Source organism: Delphinus delphis, chromosome 6 (genome assembly GCF_949987515.2).
Source record: "Delphinus delphis chromosome 6, mDelDel1.2, whole genome shotgun sequence".
In the NCBI taxonomy this organism is placed as follows: domain Eukaryota; kingdom Metazoa; phylum Chordata; class Mammalia; order Artiodactyla; family Delphinidae; genus Delphinus; species Delphinus delphis.
In genome coordinates, this window is record NC_082688.1 from 49,011,029 (window position 1) to 49,037,902 (window position 26,874).

The 26,874-nt window shown below is 38.9% G+C and overlaps 2 protein-coding genes across 3 annotated transcripts in view; both read right to left on the reverse strand.

Annotated features, from left to right (window-relative positions):
- SMC5 (structural maintenance of chromosomes 5) overlaps nt 1-1,290 on the reverse strand; it is a 116,130-nt gene extending 114,840 nt beyond the window's left edge. For both annotated transcript variants that reach the window (XM_060014638.1, XM_060014637.1), the window contains exon 1: nt 1,031-1,290. In XM_060014638.1, the coding sequence (XP_059870621.1) occupies nt 1,031-1,227 (197 nt within the window). In that variant the 5' untranslated portion in view covers nt 1,228-1,290. The remainder of the gene's footprint in view (nt 1-1,030) is intronic.
- Nucleotides 1,291-12,266: 10,976 nt separating this feature from the next.
- Nucleotides 12,267-26,874, reverse strand: part of MAMDC2 (MAM domain containing 2) — a 186,047-nt gene continuing 171,439 nt past the window's right edge. Inside the window, exons 14-16 of the mRNA XM_060013422.1 lie at nt 17,865-18,124; nt 12,587-12,671; nt 12,267-12,448 (exon numbers count right to left, since the gene is read on the reverse strand). Coding sequence (XP_059869405.1) covers nt 12,384-12,448; nt 12,587-12,671; nt 17,865-18,124 — 410 coding nt within the window. The 3' untranslated portion in view covers nt 12,267-12,383. The remainder of the gene's footprint in view (nt 12,449-12,586; nt 12,672-17,864; nt 18,125-26,874) is intronic.

The following is a 26,874-nucleotide window of genomic DNA, read 5'->3' on the forward strand; positions in this document are numbered from 1 at the left end:
TTAATCATTGCATCCTTTGTGCCCGCACGGCATCATGACGCATATATATTATTATGGTAGGTACTTCATTTAATTATATTTATCTTTCCTGATTTGGATTCAAACAGCAATTCACCTACTTATTAGCTGTGTAAACGTCGGCAAATTAACCTCTCTAAGCTTATCAATGCAGGTGATATAAAGAGTTGTTATGAGGAATGAATGAGGGCACTGTGTAAATAAAGCACCTACTTCTATACCTGGCACATGATAGATGCTTGGAAAAAAAAATGTTCCTATTGTTACTGCAATTCTGTTTTCCCTACACCGCTCTGTGAAAGCTTAAAAAAAAAGAAAAAAAAAAAAAAACAGGCCTTGATCAAACGAACTCCAAGGTGCTAAACGGATACACGGTATTTGTGTTAGAACATGTTTACTCAATTCTAAAGTGAGTATTATGGTTAGTTGTCTGAAGGGTAAGAAAGGAACCAGGGAAGAAAGCCAGATTTAAAGGAGTCAAGGGTCTGTTGGGAGGCGCAACAACTGAAAGTAAGGCTCAGTGTTCCTGTACATTTCAACCTCCATCCAGAACAATCTTCACCATCTTTGTCCACCTGGCAACTGCCTAGTCCTCACGTATCTGCCGCAGCATCATTGCCACTCTGATTTAACTGTTGCAGCCTCTAAATTCCCAGAACGCATAGTTTTGTGAATTACAGATTATGTCCTACCTTTCTAGGCCGTGACTCCCAGCGGGCGGAGATCTAATTCCTACTACTTCCAAGGCCCGCCATATGACGCCTTCAAGCAACGTTGGCATTAAGAATTTAAAAACCGTAACACACTACACACACGACTACCGCATCAACACACACGTCGATCTCCACGGCCCACAAGTAAATATCCTCACGGCAATCCCGGCAAGAATTTACTGTCAGACGCACAAGCCAGGCACACATCCACCCACCCGGCCGCGCACGCACTCAGCCCGCGCCCCCAGTGTGCGGGCCCGCTCGCCTCCCCCGCCGCGGCACGGCCTCCGGCCACTCACAGGAAGTTCTCCATAGCGATGCGGACGATAGAGCCTTCAACGAAAGGCCCGGACGACTGCAGCGGCAGTGGCGGCAGCGCCGCCGGTGGGGCCGAACTCTTTTTCTTGTTCGGGACTTCCGACGAGGGATCTCTCGGGAAAGCTCTCTTGGGGGCCAGGGGACTTGGGGTGGACATTTTCCTGCTCGGAGTCGCCATCCTGGCTGCCTCTCTTCCTGGCCGTGGCTTCCGTTCCCACAGACCCGCAGCTCCGACGCTCCACCGCCCCACTCCCGCGCGAAGTGAGCGGCGCGCGACTCCCCCGCGAGCCCGCCCCGCGCCTGCGCAGTCCAGGCCCGTAGCGTCAGCGGGCATACCCCGCCCCTCCCACCGCCCTGTGCAGGGCCTAACCTGAGCCGGCGAGAATAGCGCGGCGGGGTTTGGGAACTCGCGGGAAGCAGATACGGGATTTTCTGCTCTGTATTTTCAGAGGTTTTGTTTGTTTTTAACTCAGAAAAAGATGTCAGTTGCATTTAGTATTTTGAAAGACTTTTCAGCGCTCCGAGGAAACAGATCCGGGAGGGGACGGAGGGCGGCGTTTGCGGTGGTACCTGGGTGGGCCGGGGTCCCGAGTGCGCCGGGACTCGCCGGTTTGGAGTCCGGCGAGTCTTCTTACTTTGCTTTCAATCAGGTCTCCGTGTCCAAAAAAAAAAAAAACCACAAAAGAAAAAAAGACTTTTTCAAATGGCTCTATGCTTGCTTCTCCCCTAAAACATCGCGCTAGGGTCTCCTGCGCTCTCCAACAGATGGAACGACTACACCGCAAAGGTTCTCCTCATTGACTCTCCACCCCCTCGCTCCCTAATTCTCTATTAAGACTTCCTCGCCTCAGGTTTCTAGAAATCCCCGCTGGCGTCATTGAGCGGGTGCTTCCACTTAAACCTACTCACATTCATCTAGTTAACTCCCTTACTAAAGATGAGGTTCCCTGAGGTCTACATAGGTCTTCGCTCACTCAACTAATAATGTCTAATCTACGAGAGGCTGGGCTGTGGTACTAAGGGATCCAGTCAATGCTGCATGTCTCAGAGCTTACGTTCTGGTGTGTGAGACAGGAACAGAACAAGATAACCTACGTATGATCAGGATAATTTCAGGCGGTGATAGGTCCCAGGAAGAAAAAACAGAATGAATGTGATGGAGAGTCAGGAAAGGCCTGTCAGAGGAAGTGATATTTAAGCTAAACCCTGAAGGAACACGAGCCAGGTGTGGAAATGAGAAAGGAGCATTCCAGGCAAGGACAGAGACTCTGAGGTGGGAAACAGTGGAATGAGGAACGAAGGGAAGGCAGCGTGGTTGCAGTGAAGTGAGCAAGGTTGCTTAGGGGAGCCTTGCCCATCATGCATTTTATTTTAAAAGCAATGGGAAGCCATTGGATGGTTTTAAGCAGGAGAGAGACGTGATCTGATTAAAGTTTTTAAGTGAGCACTCTGCTGATTCGACAGGGTCAAGCATGGGAGTGGGGAGGCCATTGAGGAAGCTATTGCAGTAGAACCCTGATTCCTGACTCCTGGACAAATGCTCCTTTCCCAGGCTCCTGCTTCTTCCTCTCACACAACTGAAATCTGTGCTCTCTAAAAGTTGTAACCAAAGAAAAGTAGAATAAGTTTTTTTAAAAAAAGTGAACTTGTTATTAGAAAATTTTAATACAAATTAAAATAAAGTAGAATACCTTTATAACTGTTCAAAAGGCAGGAAATAATTTAAAAAATAGTGTTTAGGAGGGCACTATCCTGTCATTTGCTACATTACTAGTACAAATTTTTTGAAAAGTGACTTGGTACCCTGCTTCAAGAGCCTTAGAAGAGTCAAATTCTTTGAAGAAATGATTACATTTAGGGAAACCTATCCTAATGGAAAAATAATGTAGGCGTAATGAGAGTTGAGAGCAAGGAACATATCTAATCATTTTATATCATCATTAGTTCTTTAGTGAACTACTCAAATTGTGCTCATAAACTTGAAAGTTGGGAAAGAGCCCCTGAACTTGTGATGACCCCATGAATGCACACACACTATGAGTTCTTGTCTAGACAGTCAGCCAGTCATACTCTACCATCATCCTTTGAAAAGGAAAATGTTACTGGGTTTCGCAAACACAATTTGTGTTAAATGCCGAAATTTGGGAACACAGAGAAAAACATACACAAAGGGGAAAATTACTCATAATTCCTTTACCCAGACTAATCATTGTTAAGATTTTGGTGTATGTTTTGATATCTTTTTTCCTTGTATATGTATGTTATGGCCCTTTTGTTAAAAAAAAAAAAAGGATTATACTGCACAAATTATATATACTGTTATTTAACCCCCTTTTTCTCACTTATTATCTTTCTATGCCATTAAATATTTTTCTGTAACACAGTTTTAGGTAACTATATAGTATAGGGTAGTATATAGTATTCCACCAAACAGATTTAAATAATCCTCTTTTGTTGGACTCTATGACTGGAAGTTAGCATGAACCAGAGAGACACTGGCAGGTTATACTAGCTCAGTGCTTCCTAATATTAACAATTTCATACACCCACAAAGGTATACACATTTATTTATTAACCAGCCACGTCTGGTTTCTTTAATTCCACTGGTGAAAACTGTCTTGAAAGGGGTTGTGTTAAAGAGGCAGAAGGAGGTCTTTGGAAATAGAATATCAATTAACCAGAATCTGATGCTAATGAATGAATGAGTGAGCCAAAACGGTTAATCCTACACATCCATGATTTAAAGTCCAGTCGTCAGCTCAATTCATCGTGCCATCCTTGCTAGGTAATAGACGTGGCAAGGCAACTGTATTTAACTTTTTATTGACCGAGGAATAAGTGACCAGGGGCCATTTTAAGTGATGGCCTTCCAATTCTGCAGAAACTTTAAAACTGACACAAACAAAAACCTGGCAGACAGGGGTAGGGTCAAGGATTATAAATATATTTCACCTCACCAGTAGAATATCATATTCTATGTTCTCTTTCTTGGCTTCACTCCAAGCTTTGGATAATGATGCCACAATAGCAAGAAGGTGGGGGCACAATGCCTGGAATGGGACACCGCTGAGGCCATCTCTGACTGAGACAGTTTTCTCTTCCAGTTCTAACAAGAACCCTCACAGGTTAACAGGAATACTCTCCTCTGGTTTATATACCAAGTGAGAGGGAATATTTCTTTTGCTTTTGGTAAATTCATAAAGTAGAAAAGTGAACCATCCTGGCTTGAAAGGGAGGGAAGAAATCAGATGCTAAAACCTAAGTCCTTGGCTCCCAGGAACAACCCTCCCCCCTCTCCCCGCTCCCAGCACATACGCACACACATATATACACACTTTCTCATCAACCTAGTTAAGGAACTGATGGGGAAGATCTAGGCAGGGATGAGGGTTTCTGAAGAGAATGAACACCCTTCCCACAGGGAACTGAAACCCCATAAAACAAGTTCTGCTAGCGGTAAGAATACCTTATATCTACAGTTCTTAATTTTTAAAAATTTGTTTCTAACATCATACAAAAGTTGAAAACAATCAAAATATCTGCTTCTTCTTGGTGTAGCAATATTAGTATTAGAATTGGTTGTAATAATAGCTATCATATTAGTAGTAATTGCTAATACTAACAGCATTTACCATATACCAGCTGCTGCTCTAAGCACTCTTTCATAACTCATTTTTATATTCTGGATCAATGTCTCAACAGATTTGTCTCTTTCTCAAATTTCCATTTATTGGATACAAAAACCAACTGAAAGATTAAAAAAATAATTAGGAATTAATATTAGGTTTCAGGTGTTCTTTGTGATGTGTCATGATAGAAAGCCTAGAGCTAAACGGGCCTTCATTTCTTTGGAGGATATAAATTGGGAAAACAATATTAAACCACTCCAGGAGGAATTTACGCTCAACTTCAAGTTGATGGTCCTCCTTGCGCAGGCTGGGTTGGAAGCCTCTGGGGGGAGAGCAAACATTTCCCCTAACACCCTGTTACTTCCTAAAGGAAAGAAAGTTGGTAATTGTCAGCATGGTGCTAAATCTGTTGAAATCAGCTTCATAAATTATAAAATAAGTGAGTCCTTTGGTATCAGGAACCGAGAGTGACATTTCCTCCCAATATTTCCACAAGCTGGGGTGCTGAACTCTCCCATAACTTGTTAGTTTTAAGTTCAATTATATTTCAAAAACAATAAACTCATAGAGAAAATATTCAAATTTGTGGTTACCAGAGGCAGGGAGTGGGGAGAGGGGGAATTGGATGAAGGTGATCAAAAGATACAAACTTCTGGTTATAAGATAAGTAAGTAGTAGGGATGTAATGTACAACATGATAAATATAATTAACACTGCCGTGTGTTACATATGAAAGTTTTTAAGAGTGAGTCGAGTTCTCATCACAAGGAAAAAAATTTTTTTTCTTTCTTTTATATTTTGTATTTATATGAGATGATGGGTGTTCACTACACTTTCTGTGGTCATCATTTCATGATGTATGTAAGTCAGATCATTATGCCATACACCTTAAACTTATACAGTGCTGTACGGCAATTATATCTCAATAAAACTGGAAGGAAAAAAAGAAATTAACCCTGAACAATTTGGCATGATTTCATTATCTTTTTTTAATCTATTTAAAAACATTACATATGAAACATTTGAACACATTCTTCTCTTAAAAATTAGAACAATACAGATAAAATTAGTATACACTTGACATTTTTTTCTTCAATCATGTTGCTGTACTCCTTATCCCTCAGAGTTAACTACTCTTATACACTTGTTCAGTGTGTAATGTAATGCCTTTTAAGGCCATTTCAATATTTACGTGCATTTTATCTACAGAAAATATGTAATAATATTTTGAGTGTGAGTGCATTATGAAAATGTATTATATAAACACACAACGTAGTACATGCATACATATGTAAATGTATTAACATAAAAATATGGTAAGAATAGTTATGCAACGGCTTTTTTATTTTAAAAAATATATTCCTGTGATATATCCATGTTGACAGATATAAATCCGGCTCCCTTTTAACTGCTGTAGAGTTTTTGTATGAATATATCACACTTCATCCATTACTCTACTGATTTGAAATGTAGATTGCTTCCAGTTTTTCAGTTTTACAAACATTGCTTCAGGGAACATCCTCAGACATGTCTTTATGTATGTGTACTAGCATTTCTCTAGGATAGATACCAAAAATTAGAATTGCTAGACCATATACCACACTAATTATTTTCCTTCAGTTTCTTGGAATTGTTGCTTGTGGCCAATTTCTTAGTCACTGTGATTATTTGAAAATTATGTCTAAACAAAATTTCTCTCTTTTTCCCCCTCTCTCTAGCATTGGCTTTGACTCAATGATCTCTCTCTCTCTCTGTCACACACACACACACACACACACACACACACACACACACACACACACACCACCTCTATATGGTGCCCTCTCTTTCTCCCACCAGGTCCAGGTTCTATGGGGCCTGAAGCTTATATAAATTTTGAAGCCCTCTCTGAAAAAATACCAAATTACACATACAAAATGAGGAGAGTGATTATTTCTTCAGAATAAGAAAATAAACCACAGCCTCAGCACCACTGACCATTGACATTCTGGGTACAATTCTTTGCTGGCGGGAGAGGAGGCAGCTGTCCTGTGCATTGCAGGATGGTCAGCAGCATCCTCGGCCTCTACCCACTAGATGCCAGTAACATCTCCCCAGTTTTGATAACCAAAAATGTCTCCAGACATTGGCAAATGTCCTGTAAGGGATAAAATTGCCCTCAGTTGAGAGCCACTGCTCTAATCCTACCCACTCTTTCAGAGAATAGAAAAAAAAGGAAGATTTTTCATTCAGCTCATCTTATGAGTCTAACCTTGTCTAAATGCCCTAATTTCTAAGGAAATTAAAGAAAATTTTCTGTCATTCTTTCTCATGAACATATTTGCACATATGTAGCAATGTTCAAAAAAGTAAATGTCATTACTTAATTGGGTTTATTACAAGAATTCAAGGGTGATTAAATATTAGCAAATCAAATCAATTAATATGATTCTTCATATTGAAAGATTTCAGGAGAAAGATTGAAGCAGGAAAAAACATATTTTCAACACACATTCATGGTTAAAATTTCTAGGAAACTATGAGTAGAAGAAAACTTCATTTAACCAATAAAAGGCAACACCAGAAACCTTCAGCAAACTCATATTTAATGATGAAATGTTTAGAAATGTTCTCAGGTTCTGGAACAAGTCAAGGATGATACTATCACTGCTTCTATTTAGCACTATATTGGATGTCTTAGCCTGCCAGATAAGAAAATAAAGCAGATAGAGGAGTTGAAAAGGAAAAACCAAAATTGGCCTTTTAAAGAGAGCTGACCTAATAGCAAAAGAAAATTGTGGTAGGCAGAATAATGGCTCCCCCCAAATGCCCACAGCCTAATCTCTGGAATTTGTGAATATATTACCTTCCGTGGCAAAAGGGAATTTTCAGATGTGATTAAATTAGAGGTCTTGAAATGGGGTGATCATCATGGACCATTCAGGTAGGCCCAATATAATCACAAAGGTCCTTATAAGAGGGAGACAAGAGGGTCAGAGATGTTAGAGTGATGGCACAGCTGGATGGGGGCCATAAGTCTTGGGTATCTAATTATGCTGTTTGTTGGCAGCTGACTTGTGCTTCTAGTGGACTGTTTCACTAAACGTTTTGTGCTTTTGGATTGTGAGTCCTTCCATGCAGTTTTATACATGGGAAACTTGTACAGCCTGGGTTGAATGCATGGCCTTCCAAAGAAGCTTTATATTTGTTTTTACCAGGTGCCCCAAGTGGCCAGTGACATATTTTTAAGTTAAATTTTTAGTGTGTGGATTTCCAGACCATGAAATTTTGATGGACCAAAGAGAATCTTTATATCCTTCGTGATTTTTGGAATCCACACACATATTTGTACTAAACTAAATGCCTTTATTGAGAATTTGTTTATTTAGTTCAGCAATATTTGTTGAGTATGCTAGGCAGAGTAGGTACATAATTGAATATGCAACCATTCTTGAGGAGATGGACGTAAAAGCAGGAATTTAGCTTTAGCATGATAAATCTTGCAAGGGGTATGAATACAGGTAAGCAGCAAAGAAGAACCATTAACAATGGCTGGAATAGGAAGGGCAAAGTGGGCATTGCCCAGGTGCTGGTTAAAATGAGCCTTGTATTGCGAGTAATAACTTTAAAAAAAGATGATAAAATGACAAAATCATATGTTTGCTTTATCCTTAAGATGGCACTATAAACTCACAATTCCTTTGTAGAGAAAGGATACATAAAAATAACTGTGATTTATCCAAAAATTTCACACAACCCTTATAATATAAACTAGAAAGGCTTTTGTGTGTCAGACACTAAGGGCTTGTATGTATTATTTTCATTTAATCTTTACAGCACCCTTAAGAAGTAGAGACAAGTATTTGCCCCATTTTTCAGATTAGTAATAGGAGTCAGAGATGGTGTGACTTGCTTTCAGTCACAAAGCCTATAAGTGGCAAAGCCAGGATTTAAACTGAGACAGCCTGAATCTGGAAACCGTGCACTTATCACTATGTTTCCCCTCTTTATAGTAATCCACGTTGAAAATGCCACAATATTAGAATGACCGGTACAAAAACCCTCCCCCCACCTCCACCAGCCCCCATTCTGGCTAAATCACACAGGAAAACAAGTCCCTTGCATGAGAAGAAGTCAAAGAACCCATGCCTTAGCCCCCAGAGAGTGACAGAAGACATTGGGCACCCGGAACACTGTGTTAGAGCTGGTTCTCACTGCTCTGCCCAGACTGCAGTCGGAGGTTTGTCCTGCCCTCCCTTGGCAGATGCCCCTCCTAAGCCCTCCCTGGGCATCTGGTCTCATCGAACTTAGCGCTCTGATTGTGCTGACGGGTTTACATCTCTATTTTCCTCACTAACATGTAATCTCCATGCTTAGTATAATGCCCGGAGCATAAATTTCTCAACAAATCTTTGCTAAACATTTTCTTCTTCCACGTTAAGCCAGACCTTGCATCAGAGTCGCTATTTTCCCAGTAGCATCTCCTTTGCTCCCTACTATACATAATCTCCAACCCAGACAGCAACTTATAGGAGAGAAGGCAATTTGTGTGAAAAAGTAGTTTCCATCTGAAGGACTTATGTGTTTAGGTGAGAATTGGAATAAATGCTAAGCCTGGGTTTAAATGGTTAAGCAGTATTTATTAGCTAGTATGCCTTCCCCTGGGGCATTTCTAAACCTGAGAAAATGATACTGTGCTTACCGTTCCTCCATATTTTCATCCAGGTGAAGTACAGTTAAAATGAAGGCCAAGGCAACCTGGAAAAGGAAGAGAAGTATCCAATCAGCGAATCCTGCAAAAGGGGCATGAGTAAGGGAGGGTAAGTTCATCTGCTCACCTTCCACTTCCTCTCTTCTCTTCTATGAACTTCAGGTTGTTTCTCAGCAACAATTGGTAATAGTTACCTCCTGCCTTTTTGCCCTAAGTCAATAATTAGCCCCCAACCCCTGCTCCCCACTCCACTTCCCAAAGCTAGTGCTCCAAGTAGTATCTCTGGTTTGGCAACCTTCAGAGCAATTTTGGTAGCCAATAAATCCTCTTGAGTGAGGGAAACTTGGAACCTTTGGTATTGGGGATGGAGTTGGTAGGAGAGTTAGGAAGTTCAGGAGACAGTCTTGTGAGGATTACAGCACAGGTTTGGCAGTGTTGAGTAAAAATTCAAACGAGCCGATTGTAAAGATCTAATTGGCTTTATTGAACAATTCATGAATTGGGCAGCAGCCCATCTAGCAAGTAGAGAAGAGCTCCAAGGAGTTGTATAAAGTGGAAGCCTTTTATAGACAGGAGGGGAAAGGCGAAAGGAGAGAGTGGATTACTTCATCTTCCCGTGAGGGATGGGAAGGGCCTATGTGGCTGATTACCTCATTGGTGCTAACCAGAAAATTCCAGACTGACCTGTTAAGACTACAGTCCTAGGGGAGGTTATAACTGCAGTTAGGTTACCTACTAAGTCTTGGTTTGCTGATGTGGGGCTTAGCACGAGTGACTCTGTTTTGGGCTTGTTGTTTCTTTTTTTCAAGAACAGTGAAGCAGATCAAGGTACAAAGCCAAGCCCTACACTAGCTGCTGAACTTGGACAGATTTAGTTTTCCTACTTACAAAATGGAAATATCACTAGCTCTACCTCATGGATTGTTGTAGGATTAAATGAGCAAATACATGTAAAGGTCTTTGAACGATGTCTGAAAATAATAGGTATTCAATAAATGTTAGCAATGATCATTACCATGGATTTATGTAATCTGTAAGCAAGGAGTCTGGTGAATGACTTCATTCCTTCACCACATATTATAAATCCCTTATTATGCACTACATACTGTGTTAGGTCCTGACACAATCTTCAGTTCTTTATTCAGCAAATATAACTAAGCTCTGGACAGGAATAATGCTTTGAAGAAACTATAATGTCTAATATGCTGATGAATTAGTCAACATCTTGAAATCTTCCTTCCCCAGTGTTTCAACTCTGTTTAGGGATGTCCCCCCATTGGTAATTAATCATCATAAATAGAAAGGATTTGAGTTACAAAATTTTGCTTTACTATAAAAGTTTATTTTATTTTCTCCATGAACTTCAGGATGTTTATTTTGTATAGTGGAGTATATTTTGTTTTCTAAGTAATGTGGCATTTGAGGAGCTATAATGCTTTTTACAGATTAATTTACGGGTTTTGACATTCTTGAGTGGGAAAACCTCCCAAATCCATGAGCACAGTGGATTTTTGGCCACACAAAGCAATTAAGAGGTTTGGGCTTTAGGGTCAGAGAGACCTGACTGTTAAATTTCTCCACTTAACAGTGGTAAAAATCTTAAGTAATTTTTTCACTTTTCTGCACCTTGGCTTCCTTATCTATAAAAAGGGATAATAATATATCCACTTTGGGGGATGTTTGGTGGGTTAAATTCATTCATTCATTCATTCAAGTATTTATTTGTTGAGTACCTACTATATACCAAGACATTCTTCTGGGTACTGAAACTACAATAGCAAATAAAACAAGAAAGAGTTGTTGTCTTCACAGAGTTTACATTCTAATAAGATAAAATTTGGGAGAAAATTGAGATTATGTGAAATAAAACACTCCTTAAAAATTAATTATTGCATCCATGTTTGCAATGCTTATGTCACACATAAAAAGGCTTAAGAAGCATTTAAGTGTGGCAGAGGAGAGATTCAAATTAGAATTGGCAGTTATACAGTGAAGATATTCTGATAAAGAAAAATAATGTTGAAAAAAGTTAATTGCTAGTGAAGAGATTTTCAAATTATTTTTTATTAGGTAATCGTAATTTCATAACAGCTGTTTGGGTATACAAATATGTATATACAATTTTCTAAACATGTAAATAAAAGGCAGTAGTCTAGTATATCTGCTTGAATTCATATTACTCAAAATATTACTAAAACATTTATTTTAAAAATCAGTAAAATTGTTTAACTCATTATAAAAATCTGGGGGTATGTGTACATAAACATTTTTAAGCTTGCTTTACAAAAAAAGAGTGCAATTTCTATCCAAGTGTTCAGAGTGACTTTCAAAAGTAGTTTAAAGGGGGAAAAAAGAAGGTAGCATTGCCTTGTAATACAGCAATAATTAATACTGACTTATACCTTGGGACATTCATGAAAGATCCTTTGTTATCACATATGGTAAAAATATTTAAAAATTAATACTCCATTTCTATGAATAAAACATAGAAAATAAGACTTTATTTTCTTAGATTAACTTGTTACTGTGAAAAGCTGCATTCATTCTGCAGACATTACTGACACCTCACATTATTACTTCAAAAATATTTATGATACTTGAACTTCAAAAGAAAACCCACAAGACCTATTCTCCTCCCAGTACATTCACTGAATGCAGATTTAAGTGAGCACATCTCATTTTGATTGTGCCCTTTATTTGCATACTTTAAAATGACTACAATATAGTACATTTGTATTTTTAACTGGTACCAAAATTAAGATGAATGATCTAGGCAAAACCAGCAGCCTGTACTTCTAGTAACAGTTGTCATATGCAAAAAAAAAAAAAAAAAAAAAAAAAAAAAAAAGCCCTGAGTCAGTATTTTTTGCAAAAGTAATGAAAAAGAGTGCTCTGAAGTCATTTTATAACTTATGAAATGGTTAAGACTGTCCAGTATTCATTTGTCTTTTTTTTTTTTCATTTTGATTGAAGAGAGGTATGGCTTTGTTTAGTTAATCCAATTCAGATCATTCCTTAATACTCAATTTCATTTAAGTCCTCAGAATATCCTGATGAGTGCTGAGTTATATCTTCCATTTCTGTCAGGAAAAACAAATAGACAATAATAGTTTTCTCTATTTTTACTGCAGAAAATACTTAATTTGCATTCTTATGATTTGAGACTATTGCAAAATCCCTTTTCAGTCAAACTTATATAATTGTAAAAATATTGTTACCCGCACAGGATCCTGCTTGAAATTTAACATCATCAATGGCAATATCACTTCTTATTGACACTCCCCGAATGGCTTCAAAAATTATCTGAAAAATAATGAAGTTTGAATTTAGAAATAGAGTCAGCCTGGTGAAACAATGCTGGTCAAGGGCAAATCCAGGCTGTATGGGTCTGGAAGCCTAGATTGTTCTCAGGGGCCCCGTTTCAGGAAAATAATACAAAATCACCAATTCAAATTTAGGTACAAAAGGGAATATTTATTTGAAATTTAAAGAAATTCACAAAAATTACTGGAGCCTTGGAGATTCAAGTTCCTTTCTTCTGAGACATTTTTAGGCAATTTCCCAGAAATGCCCACCTAGAAATGCCTCCTGGTGGTGACCTGGTTTCCGTCCCCACCTAGAACATTCTACTCCCGGTACTCACAGGGCCTATGAGAGTGAGGGGCCCAGAAGCCTAAGCTTCCTTAGGCTCTCCCTAAAGCTACCTTCATACTAGTACTAGGTGGGAGAATTAAAATGACGGATGAGACCCAAGTATGAACAGCAACATATAACAATTAAATTTACCAAAAAGACACTTATCATGTTAAATACTTATCATGTTAAATACCATAACATCCAAGACACAGCCCAAGAAAAAGAGGAAACCAGTTTCATGACTTTAGAGCCTAGAAGAAAATAACTGATCAAATATTCAGGTTCTAAGGAAAATAGATCATATTACCAGCTCTAAGGCTGCTCTGATAATGGTTAATAAACCACCAAATACTCCAGGGAGGCTTGTAGGTAATGAAAATCGTCCAGAAGACACATTTGCTCTACTCATTTTATGAGCAAATGACTCCCCATTGGACTAGTTTATGATTTAAACTAAATCAGAGACTATAAAGTGGATAATTAATAAGCATATGAAACTATCTTGAAATTAATGACTCAAAGAAGCTTTAACGACGGAAATGTTGCAAAATAACATTAATAGAAATTCTAAAGATATGACCCTAAACAAGAATCCAAATAAATGGCAAAAAGAGGAAAAAATGTCCTAACACATCTTGATAGGAAGACATATGAGTGTAGTTAATAAGTGTTTTGGTTTTCTGGACAACAGTAAAATCTGTTTTTTGACCTCTACCTCTGCAATGGAAGTATAATAGGAAAATCACCTGATGGAATTATACCCTGAATTGTCTTCAGTTGGGCCAAACACTTGATTTCATACAATCCTCTCCTTTGAATTTCCTTCATATTTGAGTGATCACCGTTTTATAGCATCATGATTGCCCCTTTGTATTATTCCCCTATTTGTATCTGTAGAAATTCTATTAAATAATTGTGGTTATTTTAGAATTAGATAGAAATATTATTTTTTTCTTTCAGTTTAAGTATAGTATTTTTTTCAAAAGGTTACTAAGTCATTAGCACATAAATACTAATTGTTGGGACTCCACTACTTGATAAATGGAACATTAGCTATATTTTGGTCTAGGGACACCAGGAAAAAAATTACTGAGATTAAGGGTACCATGAATAAGAAAATTTGAAGACCTGCTCTTAGCTCAGTACCCAGCACATAATAATTCCTACTAAATGTTAGGCAGTATAATGAACAATATGAATGATATAAATATTTCATTGAGCTGAGAATTTGTCTAACACTCTCTTTCAATGGTATCAAAATATAAGAAATCAGGGAGGAAAATACCTGAGAGCAGAGGAGGAAAGGTAAGCAAGGAATCCAAAGGAAATAAAATCATTTTGTGTTTTTGATCAATGGTGAGTCAGGTTCTGGTTAGCACTTTAATAAATCCCTTAGGAAAGGACATGATTAAAATTTTGCCACTTAATGCATTTTTTTCTACAAAGAAAAAAGTCTGATGACTGGAATATCATCCAGAGGCCACCCAGGTATTTCCCCTATAGGATAAATCTCAAATGACGGCAGTACTACAGCATTCTAAAAATCACCTACACCTGCCCACCACCACTAGTGATGTACACATTTACTTCTCTAGTTCTGTGCATTTTCCTGATCTCCAGTCTCATAGCCTATTTTTTTACTTGACACACCCACTTGGATGTCTGATAGACATCAAAAGCTTTGCACATCAAAAACCAAGCCAGACCAAACCAACTGTTAATTTCCCTCCTGCACATACCGCCCTCACTCCTCCAGATCTGCTCCACCTAAGGTCTTCCTCATCTCAACAAAGAGTGACTCCACTCTAGCAGTTGCTCAGGTCAAAAACTTTGAGGTCATCTGGACTCTTTCTCTCAAACCCCACATTCCACACGGAAGGAAGTCCTGTGGGCTTCTGATGACATCTCACTTCTGCTGCACAGCCCAACCCACCACTCCTACTCCTCTTGCAGGAGCCCCCAGAGTCTACTCCACTGCAGCCTACCGTCCATGTAGTACCTGGAGTGATCGTTTTAAAATATAAATCAGACTGTATTACCTTAAAGCCATCTGATGGTTTCTCATTGCTTTTGGAATAAATTTCAAACTCTACCATGTCACCCAAGGCCTTACATGAGTATTCCCTGATACTTCTTTGACCTCATTACCTGATCAGCTTGACTTATTCTTTTCCATAGCACTTATTAACACCTGATGTTACATTGTATATTTTTGTTTCACATTTTCTACCTCTCCACCACTAAAATGTAAACTAAAAAAGAGTAGGAACTCTATGCTATGTGCATTGCAGTATTCCCCGGCACTTAAAAATAGTAAATGGTCAATAAATATTTATTAAAAGGAGATATTTTGGCCTTATACTATAGGATCTCAGTCTGGATGCCTGATGTAGCTATTGAGATTACCAAGTCTGCCATGGTTATAAAGACCAGAGATATTTGGGAGAGAATATATTTTTAGAAACAGTATCTTTTTATAGTTTGGTACTTTAAAGTTTATAAACCCTTTCACAAGCATAATCTCATTGGACCCTCACTCTAACTCTGGTGATATCAGCACGGCAGGCATTATTACCCCATTTTGAAAATGTATAAACAGTCTCAGAGAGGATAACATTTCTCCAAGATCACTCAGTGCTTGTGGCACCCAGGGCAATGAGTGTATTTTGGGACTTCTATGGTGGGAGGGAACGTAGAACAGTGGCTTAGAGATACAAACTTTGGAACCAGTTAGATCTGGGATTGAGTTCTCACTCTGCCACTGACCAGCTGGAGATTTAGTTTTCCCCATCTTTAAAGAGGAGCTATAATATCAATTGGAAGAACTCATGCACAGCTCTCAGCACTGTAAGTACCTGGCACATAGAAGATGGCCATTTGCACATGAGTGTCTCTGTGTTTTATTAGACACTAGGATGTTTTGGAGAACCTAGTTCATCGTGGTCTCCAGACAGTCCTGAGGGAATCAAAAAATCAAGAAGAAAATTCCTCATGGCAGATTCACATCTGAGCCAAAGGGAATGGTCTGGAATCTTCTTTCCAAATTGAGAGCTGAAAGTCTCTCAGGTCATTCCTCACCTTTGAACTTGAACACCCCAAGATGCCACCCCAGGTGCCTCACTACTTTGTGCTCAAAAATATTTTCAAACAACAAGCCACCTAGCAAGTCTAGTATATGCAAGGACCTGTACCTGGCCCCCAGGTTAGATGCTGGGAAGTCACCTGTTCCACAGAACTCAAATTCTAGAGGCCCCCAGGTTAGATGCTGGGAAGTCACCTGTTCCACAGAACTCAAATTCTAGAGCTCTTCTGCATCAGCATCATTTGGGGCTTTTAAATAACATCTGTGCTCAGGCTCCACCTGAGAGACTCAGATTCCTTTCTCCCAATAACAGAGATTCTTCATCTTTAGAGTGCATCAGAATCACCAGGAGGCTTAGTTAAAACATAGATTTCAGGGCCCTAATCCCCAGAGTTTCTGGTTCAGTAGTTCTGAGGTGGGGTCTGAGAATGTGTATTTCAGGTGAATTTCATATTAGGTGCATATGCATTTCAGGTGTTGCTGCTGGTCTCAGGACCACACTTTGAGGACATTTGAATAGGGTAGGAGTATGAGTGCCCTGATAGCCTAAAAAATTAATTCATCATCTCTGAATGATGATCAATGATATCAATAAGTTCCTGAGTGATCCATTTTCCTTCTGTAAGCAGATATTAAATCACTATCAAAATTATTCCTGGGGCTTTTTTTCTTTGTTAAAGTTTTAGATAATTTTATCCATGCCGAGATAATGGGCCAACAGTAAAGAATGGCACATCTTCCCTCTGTCATTTGTTCTTAGCAATCCAGCACCCTAGATGGCACTGTAACCTGGTCACCTCAGCTTCTGCAATTCATTCCCATTTAGATCTGCAGAAAATTAATTTTGGTTAAGGGCTGGTGTAAAATAATGTCTTTCTTTTGGATACTTCTTCCTTAAATCTTCCTTTAAGATTTGCTTAAACCAAGCGGCCAGTGGTTGAAGTTGAGGGGTGCTGGTCCAGAAGCAAGGATGAGGAGGAAGTAGAGCTTTTAGCTGAAGGTCACACCTGGAATTCTATAGAGCAATTTCAGGAATAGTCAGGGGTCTGATGATATCTCCCCAGAGCTTTCTGGAGCCTTGGCTCATGGCAGGCAGGTGAAGTCAGTGGCTTTCAGGAGGCTGCTGCTGATTTCTAGACTAACTGGCTGCTTAATCTCACCCATTGGAATTGAAAAAGCTCTTTCTTATTGCTGTCCAGATTCCCTTATAATTGGGATCCTGTAGGATGGAGGTCTTCTACCGCCTGTGAGAAGACCCAAGGGGAGACCCAGGACATAGGATCAAGACTAGTTTCTTCTGCATCAGTGCGGGCAGAGGCTTAAAAATTTACTCTGGACCACATACTCTGTTAAATAGAAGCTTACAACAAAAGCCCTTGTGTGTGGCTAATGATGAGTGAAAGATGCAGCTGCAACAACTAATTAGGTAACACCATGTTTAGAAGAAAGAGAGACTCTGTTTTGGAAGTTTGCAGGATACACGGAATATACCTGACACTCAGACTGCACCAAGACAAAAATAGATACACTTTCATCACTGAGTTGCAAAAATCACTTTATGCATAAATACCCAAAGCCTTCTCTTTCTGCCTAATTTCCCATTCACTGCTTAGGTTCAGTCAATATAGACTAATTATTTTTACTCTTAAACAAGTACTGCCTTTATCTATGACCCTGAAAAAGAACAAAACATTCTTGATGGTAGCAAGAAAAAGAAAGAGCATCAGAAGGTTAAAGGAACATTTCCCATCACTTGATTCTTATCTCTTTTGGCTTACCTGGTGTCGCCTCTCACAGGTGTATTCAATCAGCACTCGTAGCCAGGAGATGCTCTGCTCACCTTTTCTTCTCCATAAGAGGGACTCTTCACTGTCACCTTCCTTTTTCAAATAAACATTCAGGAGGCCAGTCCCTGCTCCATACATGTGGTAGAAAAAAGTCAAGCAGTGTTTTCCAGTGACTCCTCGTAGAGGCCTGGACAAGAGTCGTGCTTTTTGTCCGTACACCATGTGGGAAGCCTCGATGTACATGTAGTAGCCTTGACAGCAATGCAACATCAGGTATTGTTAAAAAGGACACTAATTATATTCGCTTCTTGCTCTTATATATACATGTATATTTTTCCAGATTATTTTCCATTATAGGTTATTACAAGATATTAAATATCGTTCCCTGTGTTGTACAGTAAATCCTTGTTGCTTATCTATTTTATGTATAGCAGTTTGTATCTCTTAATCCCATACTCCTAAGTTATCCCTCCCCTCTTCTTTCTCTTTTGAATAGTGTTCTTGGAAACAAATCAGAGTCAATGAATGACTTGACTACAGTACTGATAAAGGATTTATAATTTTGGAGAATATGTATAATCCAAGGAGGATAAATATGCTACAAAATTTAGACCATCAAAATAAGTGTTTTCATGTAATAATTTATAATTCAGTTTAATATACAGGAAGTAATAAATATACTAGTATTGTGCCACTGAGGTGGCAATTAACATATCAGAATTTATCCTACTAATTCGTGGACAATACTCTGAGCTTCTAGACACTGGTTTAGGGGAATAGTCAGGTAGATCTGGGTTCAAGTCTTGGCTCTAACATTTGTTGTCTGTGTGACTGTGGTCTAATGGATTATCCTCTCTGAACCTATTTTCAATTTAAAAATAAGGATTAATAAACCTGTGCTACAGAGGTGTGAGAATTAAATAATGTGTGTGACATATGCTCACATGTAATACATATTCAAATATGAGTTTCCTGTCCTGCCCTCTTTCCTGAGGTTTTCTGTGACACTTCTTGAAAATATAATTATATAATATTTAATATAATTATATATGACATTTTATATATTATATATCTTATACTATATACTGTACATCATATACATGTTAATTATATAACACTTTACATTTCCATTTTCCTTTCCTAACTTTAGTTTGCTTTTTAATTTACTGGTTTCAGGCAGAAGCGGAAATTGTTCACATGTAAATAAGGCAGTGGTGTGTTGGAGCCTGTTTCCACTGGCTCCCAACAATCAATTGTGTGATTTCTGTTGGTAGGTCCAAATGGCTTCACATTGGTAGTTTGAAATGGGCCATGACGGAAGTATTTACACCACAGAAATGGGACATAACTACAGATCAGCCTTCCCCGCAAAATTGAGCTGGTTGGTATTAAATAATTACCATGAAGCTACTGAAACAGGCAATATATTAATAGTAATTTCTAGAATAATACAGAATTATTATATAATACATAATATAATTCTGTGCATCTGTGGCTGTATTTCTAGAAATACAGAATTTCTAGAAATAATACAGAAATATTATATAATACATAATATAATTCTGTGCATCTGTGGCTCATTTTTAAAAAAGGCTTGCACTCTACATAAGTAGCTCTTAATCTTTGCTCATTTGATGAAAACTTTATATCTCTTCTACCTGAAAAAATATGCACAGGTTTTTGTATGTGATTTCATTGTCTTCTTTGCCAATATTGATTTTTTTACATACACAATGTAAAAATAATTTTTACATAGTGTTATCTATTATTTCACACAGAAATTAATGGCTGCATTGAGGGAAAAAAAGAGATCCCAAATAATGCATGCAAATGAAATGGCTTCTAGAGCATCTTTATAGTTTGAAGTTTAATCAATGAGGTCCATTCATTTCCCAAAAGGCAGTGCATGAGATACCCCAACCAGAACTGATCAGAAGTTCCACCTACGCTCCTTCGAGGCACTCCTCCTCTTCCTTTCCCTCATTTCCGTAAAGACCTGAGAATCCTACATGCTATTAAAAGGGTGGGAGAAAGAGTCCTACCCAATTTGGTCTTATCAAATAGTGTGCACTGTGCAACCCCTTCCCCCAGCGTTTCACTCAGTAAAGTTATCACCCTGAAAAACTGGGCGATCAGAGTCATGGGGTGTGGGCTTTGTCAACCAGTCATCCCCATGACCTGCTCTAAAATATTGGGAAAATATTGTCATGTTTCTGGCGTGCTCGCCAATGACATCCTCATTACTAAAACCAGTGGTCAATTTTCAGTCCTGGTCATTCTTGTCATCAGTAGCATTGGACAGAGTAGATCACTCCTGCCTCCTAGAAGGACTTTCTTATCTTGGTCTGTGGGAAGCTGACCTCTCCCGGTTTTTCCCCCACCTCACTGCTTACTCCTTTGCTAGTTCACCCTTTCTTCTCTGACTTCTTGACCCTGGAATGCTCCAAGGCCCAGTTTTTGAACTTCTCTATTCTCACTCACTCCTTTGGTGATCTCATCTTGTTTCATGGCTTTAAATGCTCTGTGTTGTCATATCTCAAATTTAAATTTCCAACCTCTTTTCTGAAATCCAGACTTGTTTATTTAAAGTGCCTAGTAGACATCTCCACATATTGTCAAGTAGACATCTCAGACTGAACATGGTCAAAACGAGGCTCCTAACAGCCTTGCCCTAAAGCCTATCCTACCCTTTCTAGTTGACCAGGCCCCAAACCTGGCCATCATATGCCACTCTTCGCCTCCTCTCACTCTTCACATCCAGATGGTCAGGAATTCCTGTTGGTTCTACCTTCAAAATATGTCCAGAATCCAGTCATTTTTCTCCTCACCACCTGCATTGCTACCCCCTGGTCTGAGCCAGTATCATTTCTCAGGTGGATTAATACAACACTTCCCAACTAGTCTGCTTGCTTTTACCCTTGTTCTCTGCAATCTAATCTCAACATAGCATCCACAGTAAACCTTCTAAAACAAAAGCTAGCTTTTACCATTCCTCTGTTCAAAACCTTCCATTGGCTCAGCATTTCACTCAGAGTGAGAGCTGAATGCCTGAAAATGTTTAGGGCCCCATACGATCTCCTGCTCATTCTCTTAGCTCTCTGATTCTACCACCTTTCTCCTCACTCACTCTGGGTTGTGTGGTCACACTGAGTTCCCTAGTGTTCCTGGAATACAGTAGGTATACTACCACCTCAGGGCCTTTGTGTGTGCTAAACTCTGCTTAGAATGGCTTTTCTCTCATATAATCTCAGGTCTCACTCTCTCACCTCTAACTCTGCTCAGATATTACCTTCTCTATTAGGCCTATTCTGACTACACCATTTCAAATAGCAATTCCCTTCCTCTGGCACCCCTCTTTCTCTATACCCTAATTTATTATTTTCCACACCATTTAATTGCCTCTTAACATACTGTATGATTTTCCTATTTTTTATGTTTGTCTCCTTCCTCTGGAACACACAAAGGCAGAGATATTTCCTTGTTTACTTCACTATGCCTCCAGGTCCTAGAACAGTGCCTGGAACATAGTAGATGCCCAATAAATATTTGTTGAATGAACAAATGAATTTTTTCCACAGCTCTAAGCCACAGACCAGTTTGACCATTTCCAAAGCACATGGCTCTACCAAGGTCTCTCCAGTTGCATGAGGATCTTGGCAATGAGACATGTACTTGAATAGGATGCTCCAAGGCAAAGCCGGAACAAGTCCAAGTTTTGATAAAAATTAAAGTCACATCAAAGCAAGTGTTCTCAAGCTAGTTCCACACCATCTGATGTATTTTTTAACCAAACACACATTCTTAACTTCATTATCTTCATTCTTTCATTGGCAATAAAATTGCTACACAAGAAGCACTGGGGTTTTTACACCTTTAGCAATGAGAGGAAATTTTGTTGTTCTTTTCTCTAATATTTCCTAACTTAAGCAAGACTAGATATAAACAAATACAGATACACAAAATCCTTACAGAAGGGTGTATTTAATTTAATTCCATGGAAAATAAAGTCAAAGCATGAAATGACCACAGTTTCTCACCTACTATGCACAAAGGTATTCCATACTATCCTATACATAAGTTAGTATAGCACAGTGAACTGAAACCCTACTTTAATGCATGTTTGAATTAAAAAATATTTCCTCCAGAAATAATTCTTAGGTAAATAAGAAGAAAGTCAAAGAAAAATAACTTTGGTGCCTGGCTTTGGGGCACTCAAAAGCCTACTTGAATTCTAAGAAAAGGACCTTGGCTAAAGATGAAACACTCAATTGTGGGGTGGGGAGGGCTCCTCTGAAAGATGCTGTCACTGGGAAACTGGAAAGTAGAGACTATTGTGGGTGTAAAACATGAAGTCTTTTCAGAGTGGAAAGGAAGCAATAGATCCATCATAAGTGAGAGATGACCCAAGAAGTATCTTCCGTCTAGTGATGATAGTGCATCCCAGTGATAACGACATGAGTCCTGGCCAAAATAGCCTGAGGTCCTGGAAGAGAGGTAAACCTCTAATCACCTCCAGGATTATCTAACTGAATTCTTTCTTTTGTGAGTACTGTGCACTAATCATTTAGCCTCAACTGGATGAAGCATTACTCTGGTAATGCTTTCAGCTCATGCGTCTCTGCGTCTTGGGTATCTGACTGAAGCCATTACCTAAGGCTTCCAGTTCCAGAGATTGTTGTGTTTAGCACCATGAAAGATGAAATGAAAGCTCCTAAGGTGTGTGACATGTGTAATTGTGCTGCTTTTTGAAGAGAGGGGTAACATCCTGGGGAGTGTCAGTATAACTGTGCCTCTGGCACCAGTCTGCTTTTCTTGAGTAATGCTGACCGTTCCAAAAATCCTTCAGGTTTTTTTGTTGCTGTTTTTTTAAACGGTTTCTATTTTAAGGACATATGCATATTCCATAAGGCAATACTGATTTAGACTAATCTAGATCAACATCTATACCTAAAAATAATTGTAACATATTTGTCAACTGATCAGAATTTGTCCCTTTGATGCCCAGACCAATTATTCCTCTTGATTCCAAATATGTTTTGCTTCTTGACTTGCATGTGACACTTCCTTTCCCCAGAAAAGATCACAGCTTCACGGAGAGCCAGTCTGCCTCACATGTGTTTGGAAAGCAGAGAAAAGCCCTGTGTGTTGACAAGCTTTGCCACATTCCAACTCCAAATGCTGTCTGTCTCAGCAAACAAAAGCTATGGATTGGAGCCAGGAGCCCCAGTGCTGAAACCTCAGACTGGCTTACGTGTTCCTGCACATGAAGGATTCCAGTCTGCAGAAGGGATTATTAACTAGAGAAAACAAATCACTTTCTCTGTGGATCACTGTTTAACATTCAAGACGGGGGTTCCAATGGGTCTACTGGGAGATGAGGGTCCCATCTGTTCTTTGCTCAGCAGCTGTGATGTGTTGAGACACACACCGTATTTGTAATTTGGAGCAGTGAAGCAGCTGTTCCTCTAGTCTAGCAGCCTCCTCTCACCAGGGCCAGGAAGGAGTGGGGGGCCGTGTGGAATGAATAGCTAGCTGCTTCATTAAGCTGAAAGAGGATTCTTAACAATCAGGGAAAAAAGATACCAATGCTTTGGGAAGAACAACTGCTAAATGCGTCTCTCTAAAATTGTTCTTTGCTATATCTTTTAAATGATCTTTAAAGCTCCGTCATAAATGAGGAGTTATTATTTATTGGGTACAGAGTTGCAGTTTGGGAAAATGAAAAAAATTTCTGGAGATGGATGGTGGTGATGGTTACACAACAAGATGTATGTATTTAATGCCACTGAATTACGTATGTAAAAATGCCTAAAATGGTAAATTTTATGTTATGTATATTTTACCACTATTTTTTTTAAAAGCCTGTCATAGAAGCCTTCTCTTGTGTAAGCAGAGTCTGACAATATCAGAAACTAGTGTGACAAGTTATGAAAAGATTGAGGGAGATTGGAGATTTTAATAATCTGGAGCCAACTGCCCCAATAGTTACAGCCTAGTTGGGTAGCATCATTACATGTATGGATATTAGCACCAAAATTCTTAAAAGACAAGGACTTGAATGAGACTGCTATTAAATTTCAGCTATATAACCAACACATTAAAGATATAATTTTGAATTTCTTTTGTCTGACAGTACACTTTTATAAATAAATGTCATTATTTGGTATTTTAATGTATCATTGATATTTCTACCACACAAGAAGGGGGTGTTCTTAGAAGTGCATAAGACTCCTACGTTTAGTAAGTAGCGTGTCGGAAGAGAATTTAATTGTCAGAAGTACAGAAGATGTATTGAAACACTGAACGGTACCACAAAAGAAACTGATGGCATCTCTTTCTTTGGAAATTGTTAAGAAAATGATGAATAGCTACTTTTCTAGGATTTGGTGGTAGGGAGAAGAGAGGGAGGACTGGATGACTTTTAATCTATTCACTGGTGGACTCAGTGAGCTAGGAAATGCTACAGTTGAAGGCATTTTCTCACTAAACTGGATAGCTATCTGTTCCTTTATTTATTCTACTATCTTTTGGCCACAAAAATCCATGTAAACTCCAGGGCAACTAAAACAATTGTTTAAAAAGAATTCCGGGGCTTCCCTGGTGGCGCAGTGGTTGAGAGTCCGCCTGCCGATGCAGGGGACACGGGTTCGTGCCCCGGTCTGGGAAGATCCCACATGCCGCGAAGCGGCTGGGCCCGTGAGCCATGGCCGCTGAGCCTGCACGTCCGGAGCCTGTGCTCCGCAACGGTAGAGGCCGCAGCAGTGAGAGGCCCGCGTACCGAAAAAAAAAAAAAAAAAAAAGAATTCTGACAGCATGGCATCATATAAATGTTAATAAAATTTCAATAGCCAATAAAACCCTTGGAATTTTGTTAAGACTTGTCTTCATTATCTTGTAAAGAAATAGCATTAGTGTCAGGGAACTTTCTGATTCTGCCAGGATAGAGCTACTCAAGTAGATGGTGACAAGAAATGGATAGACAAATCCACCAGAGTCCAGTCTAGCTCAATGCAAGTCAAGATTTATCTGTCACAAGTGCCTTTATTATTTTATTAAATAAGGAACCGAATGGTGGAGCTAGAATTTTTTTTGTCTTTGTTGTTGTTCTAGTAGAATGACATATTCTATGAGATGACTGACTTAAACATTGAAAATGTTTCCCCAACTTTAGTCACACAAATACTACCATCATGATATATATATTTACTTATCCACATACTACCTGCACTGTTATTCATTTAATATTTTTCTTTAAATAGATTCCAGTTTTGCTACTTAAATCCATTTATTCAAATAGGAAATGCATGTTAGCATGAAAACAGAAAACAAGCTATAAATCTGTGAAATAATGGTTTTGCTGTACTGATTGTATATTTTCTTATACATAAATATTACTATCAAAAATATTCATCCACTTACCCCTTAAATTACCCAGTGGTACTCTGGAAAACATTGGTTTAAGGTCTACCAAACCTTCTGGTTTCTACTAAGTCATTTTATTTGGAAGCATAGGCCATGATTTTCTATTTATAAAGGCACAAGTGACACAAAACACCGAGTCCAAGAAAGTATCCCAGAGATGAGCATCAGATTTTGTAAACTAGTCACTCATTATAAAAATAGTAATACCGTTCACTTCAGTGGAGTTTATATAGTATCAAGCCTTTCAGAAATATAACCTCAGTTAATCATCACAGCAGCCCTAAGAGATTAGCAGGGCATCCACTGTTGTATTTATTTTACACATGAGGAAACTGAGGCTCAGAGAAGCTATGTGACCATTTTCCAGGTTATGCAGGTAGCAAGTGGAAGAGTCAGCTCACTGTGTACCCATTGGTCTTTCCACTAGACCACATACACCATGCTACGCCCTAGAACTGGAAACTGCATCAGCAGTTAGTGAATCAGGAACTACGGCTCCCTTGGAATTGCTATGTAGGATGATGTATTGATTCTGATAGACACACAATAAACTATATCGTAGCCTTTCTGAACTTCCTTTTTAATTTAATGAACCTATATTTACTGACCATCTAATGTAGTTGTCTGTAAAATAGCTTTGTATGCCTCTCCTCTATTTTCTCTTGTATATGTTCTTCCAAGTGTAAATTGACAGGCTTTAAGGATGGGAAGTAAAAAGGCAGAATGCAGTATATGAGTACAGGTATATCCTCTGAAAGTCCCAGAATGCATTGCATTCAAAAAAGATTCTGCTGTCACTAACACCTAACAAATACCCTCCAGTCATCAAAGAGAAAGATACTGTTGCTGGTCCAGCATTTGAGCCTGTCACTTTATTAAAGTATGGAATAAGAAATTCAGCCAATTTTGTACCCTGCCATTATTTTAAAGCCTGTATTTGAAAAAAGAGACATAGAAAAGATTGTTAGGACTAAATGTAAAACTGGCAAAAACTCAACAATGCAGGCAATAGAAGACCTTTTTGGATGTAATTTCATTATTGTTTAAATTGTACATCTAATCACAGGCAGGTTTGCTATTGCTCTCCCAGGATCCAAGCAGACAATAATTAAAATTACTTTGAATGAGTTTCAGTGCTTTAATATTTAAAATGTGTATGTTGTCTTAACTGATCTATAAGATCTTGTCTACCTCCAGCATCCTATAAATCTATGAACTGTTACTAAGCCAATTACATTTTCTTATTACTTCAGACCATATCCCTGTTGAAGAGAAGTTCTAGTGACATTCATCTAAGCAACCGTAAGTACATTTACTATGTAAGTCACTTCTTTAAAAAAATAGGAGGTGGACTTCCCTGGTGGCGCAGTGGTTAAGAATCCGCCTGACAATGCAGGGGACATGGGTTCGAGCCCTGGTCCGGGAAGATCCCACATGCCGCGGAGAAACTAAGCCCGTGCGCCACAACTACTGAGCCTGTGCTCCAGAGCCCACAAGCCACAACTACTGAGCTTGCGTGCTGCAGCTACTGAAGCCCATGCACCTAGAGCCCATGCTCCACAACAAGAGAAGCCACCGC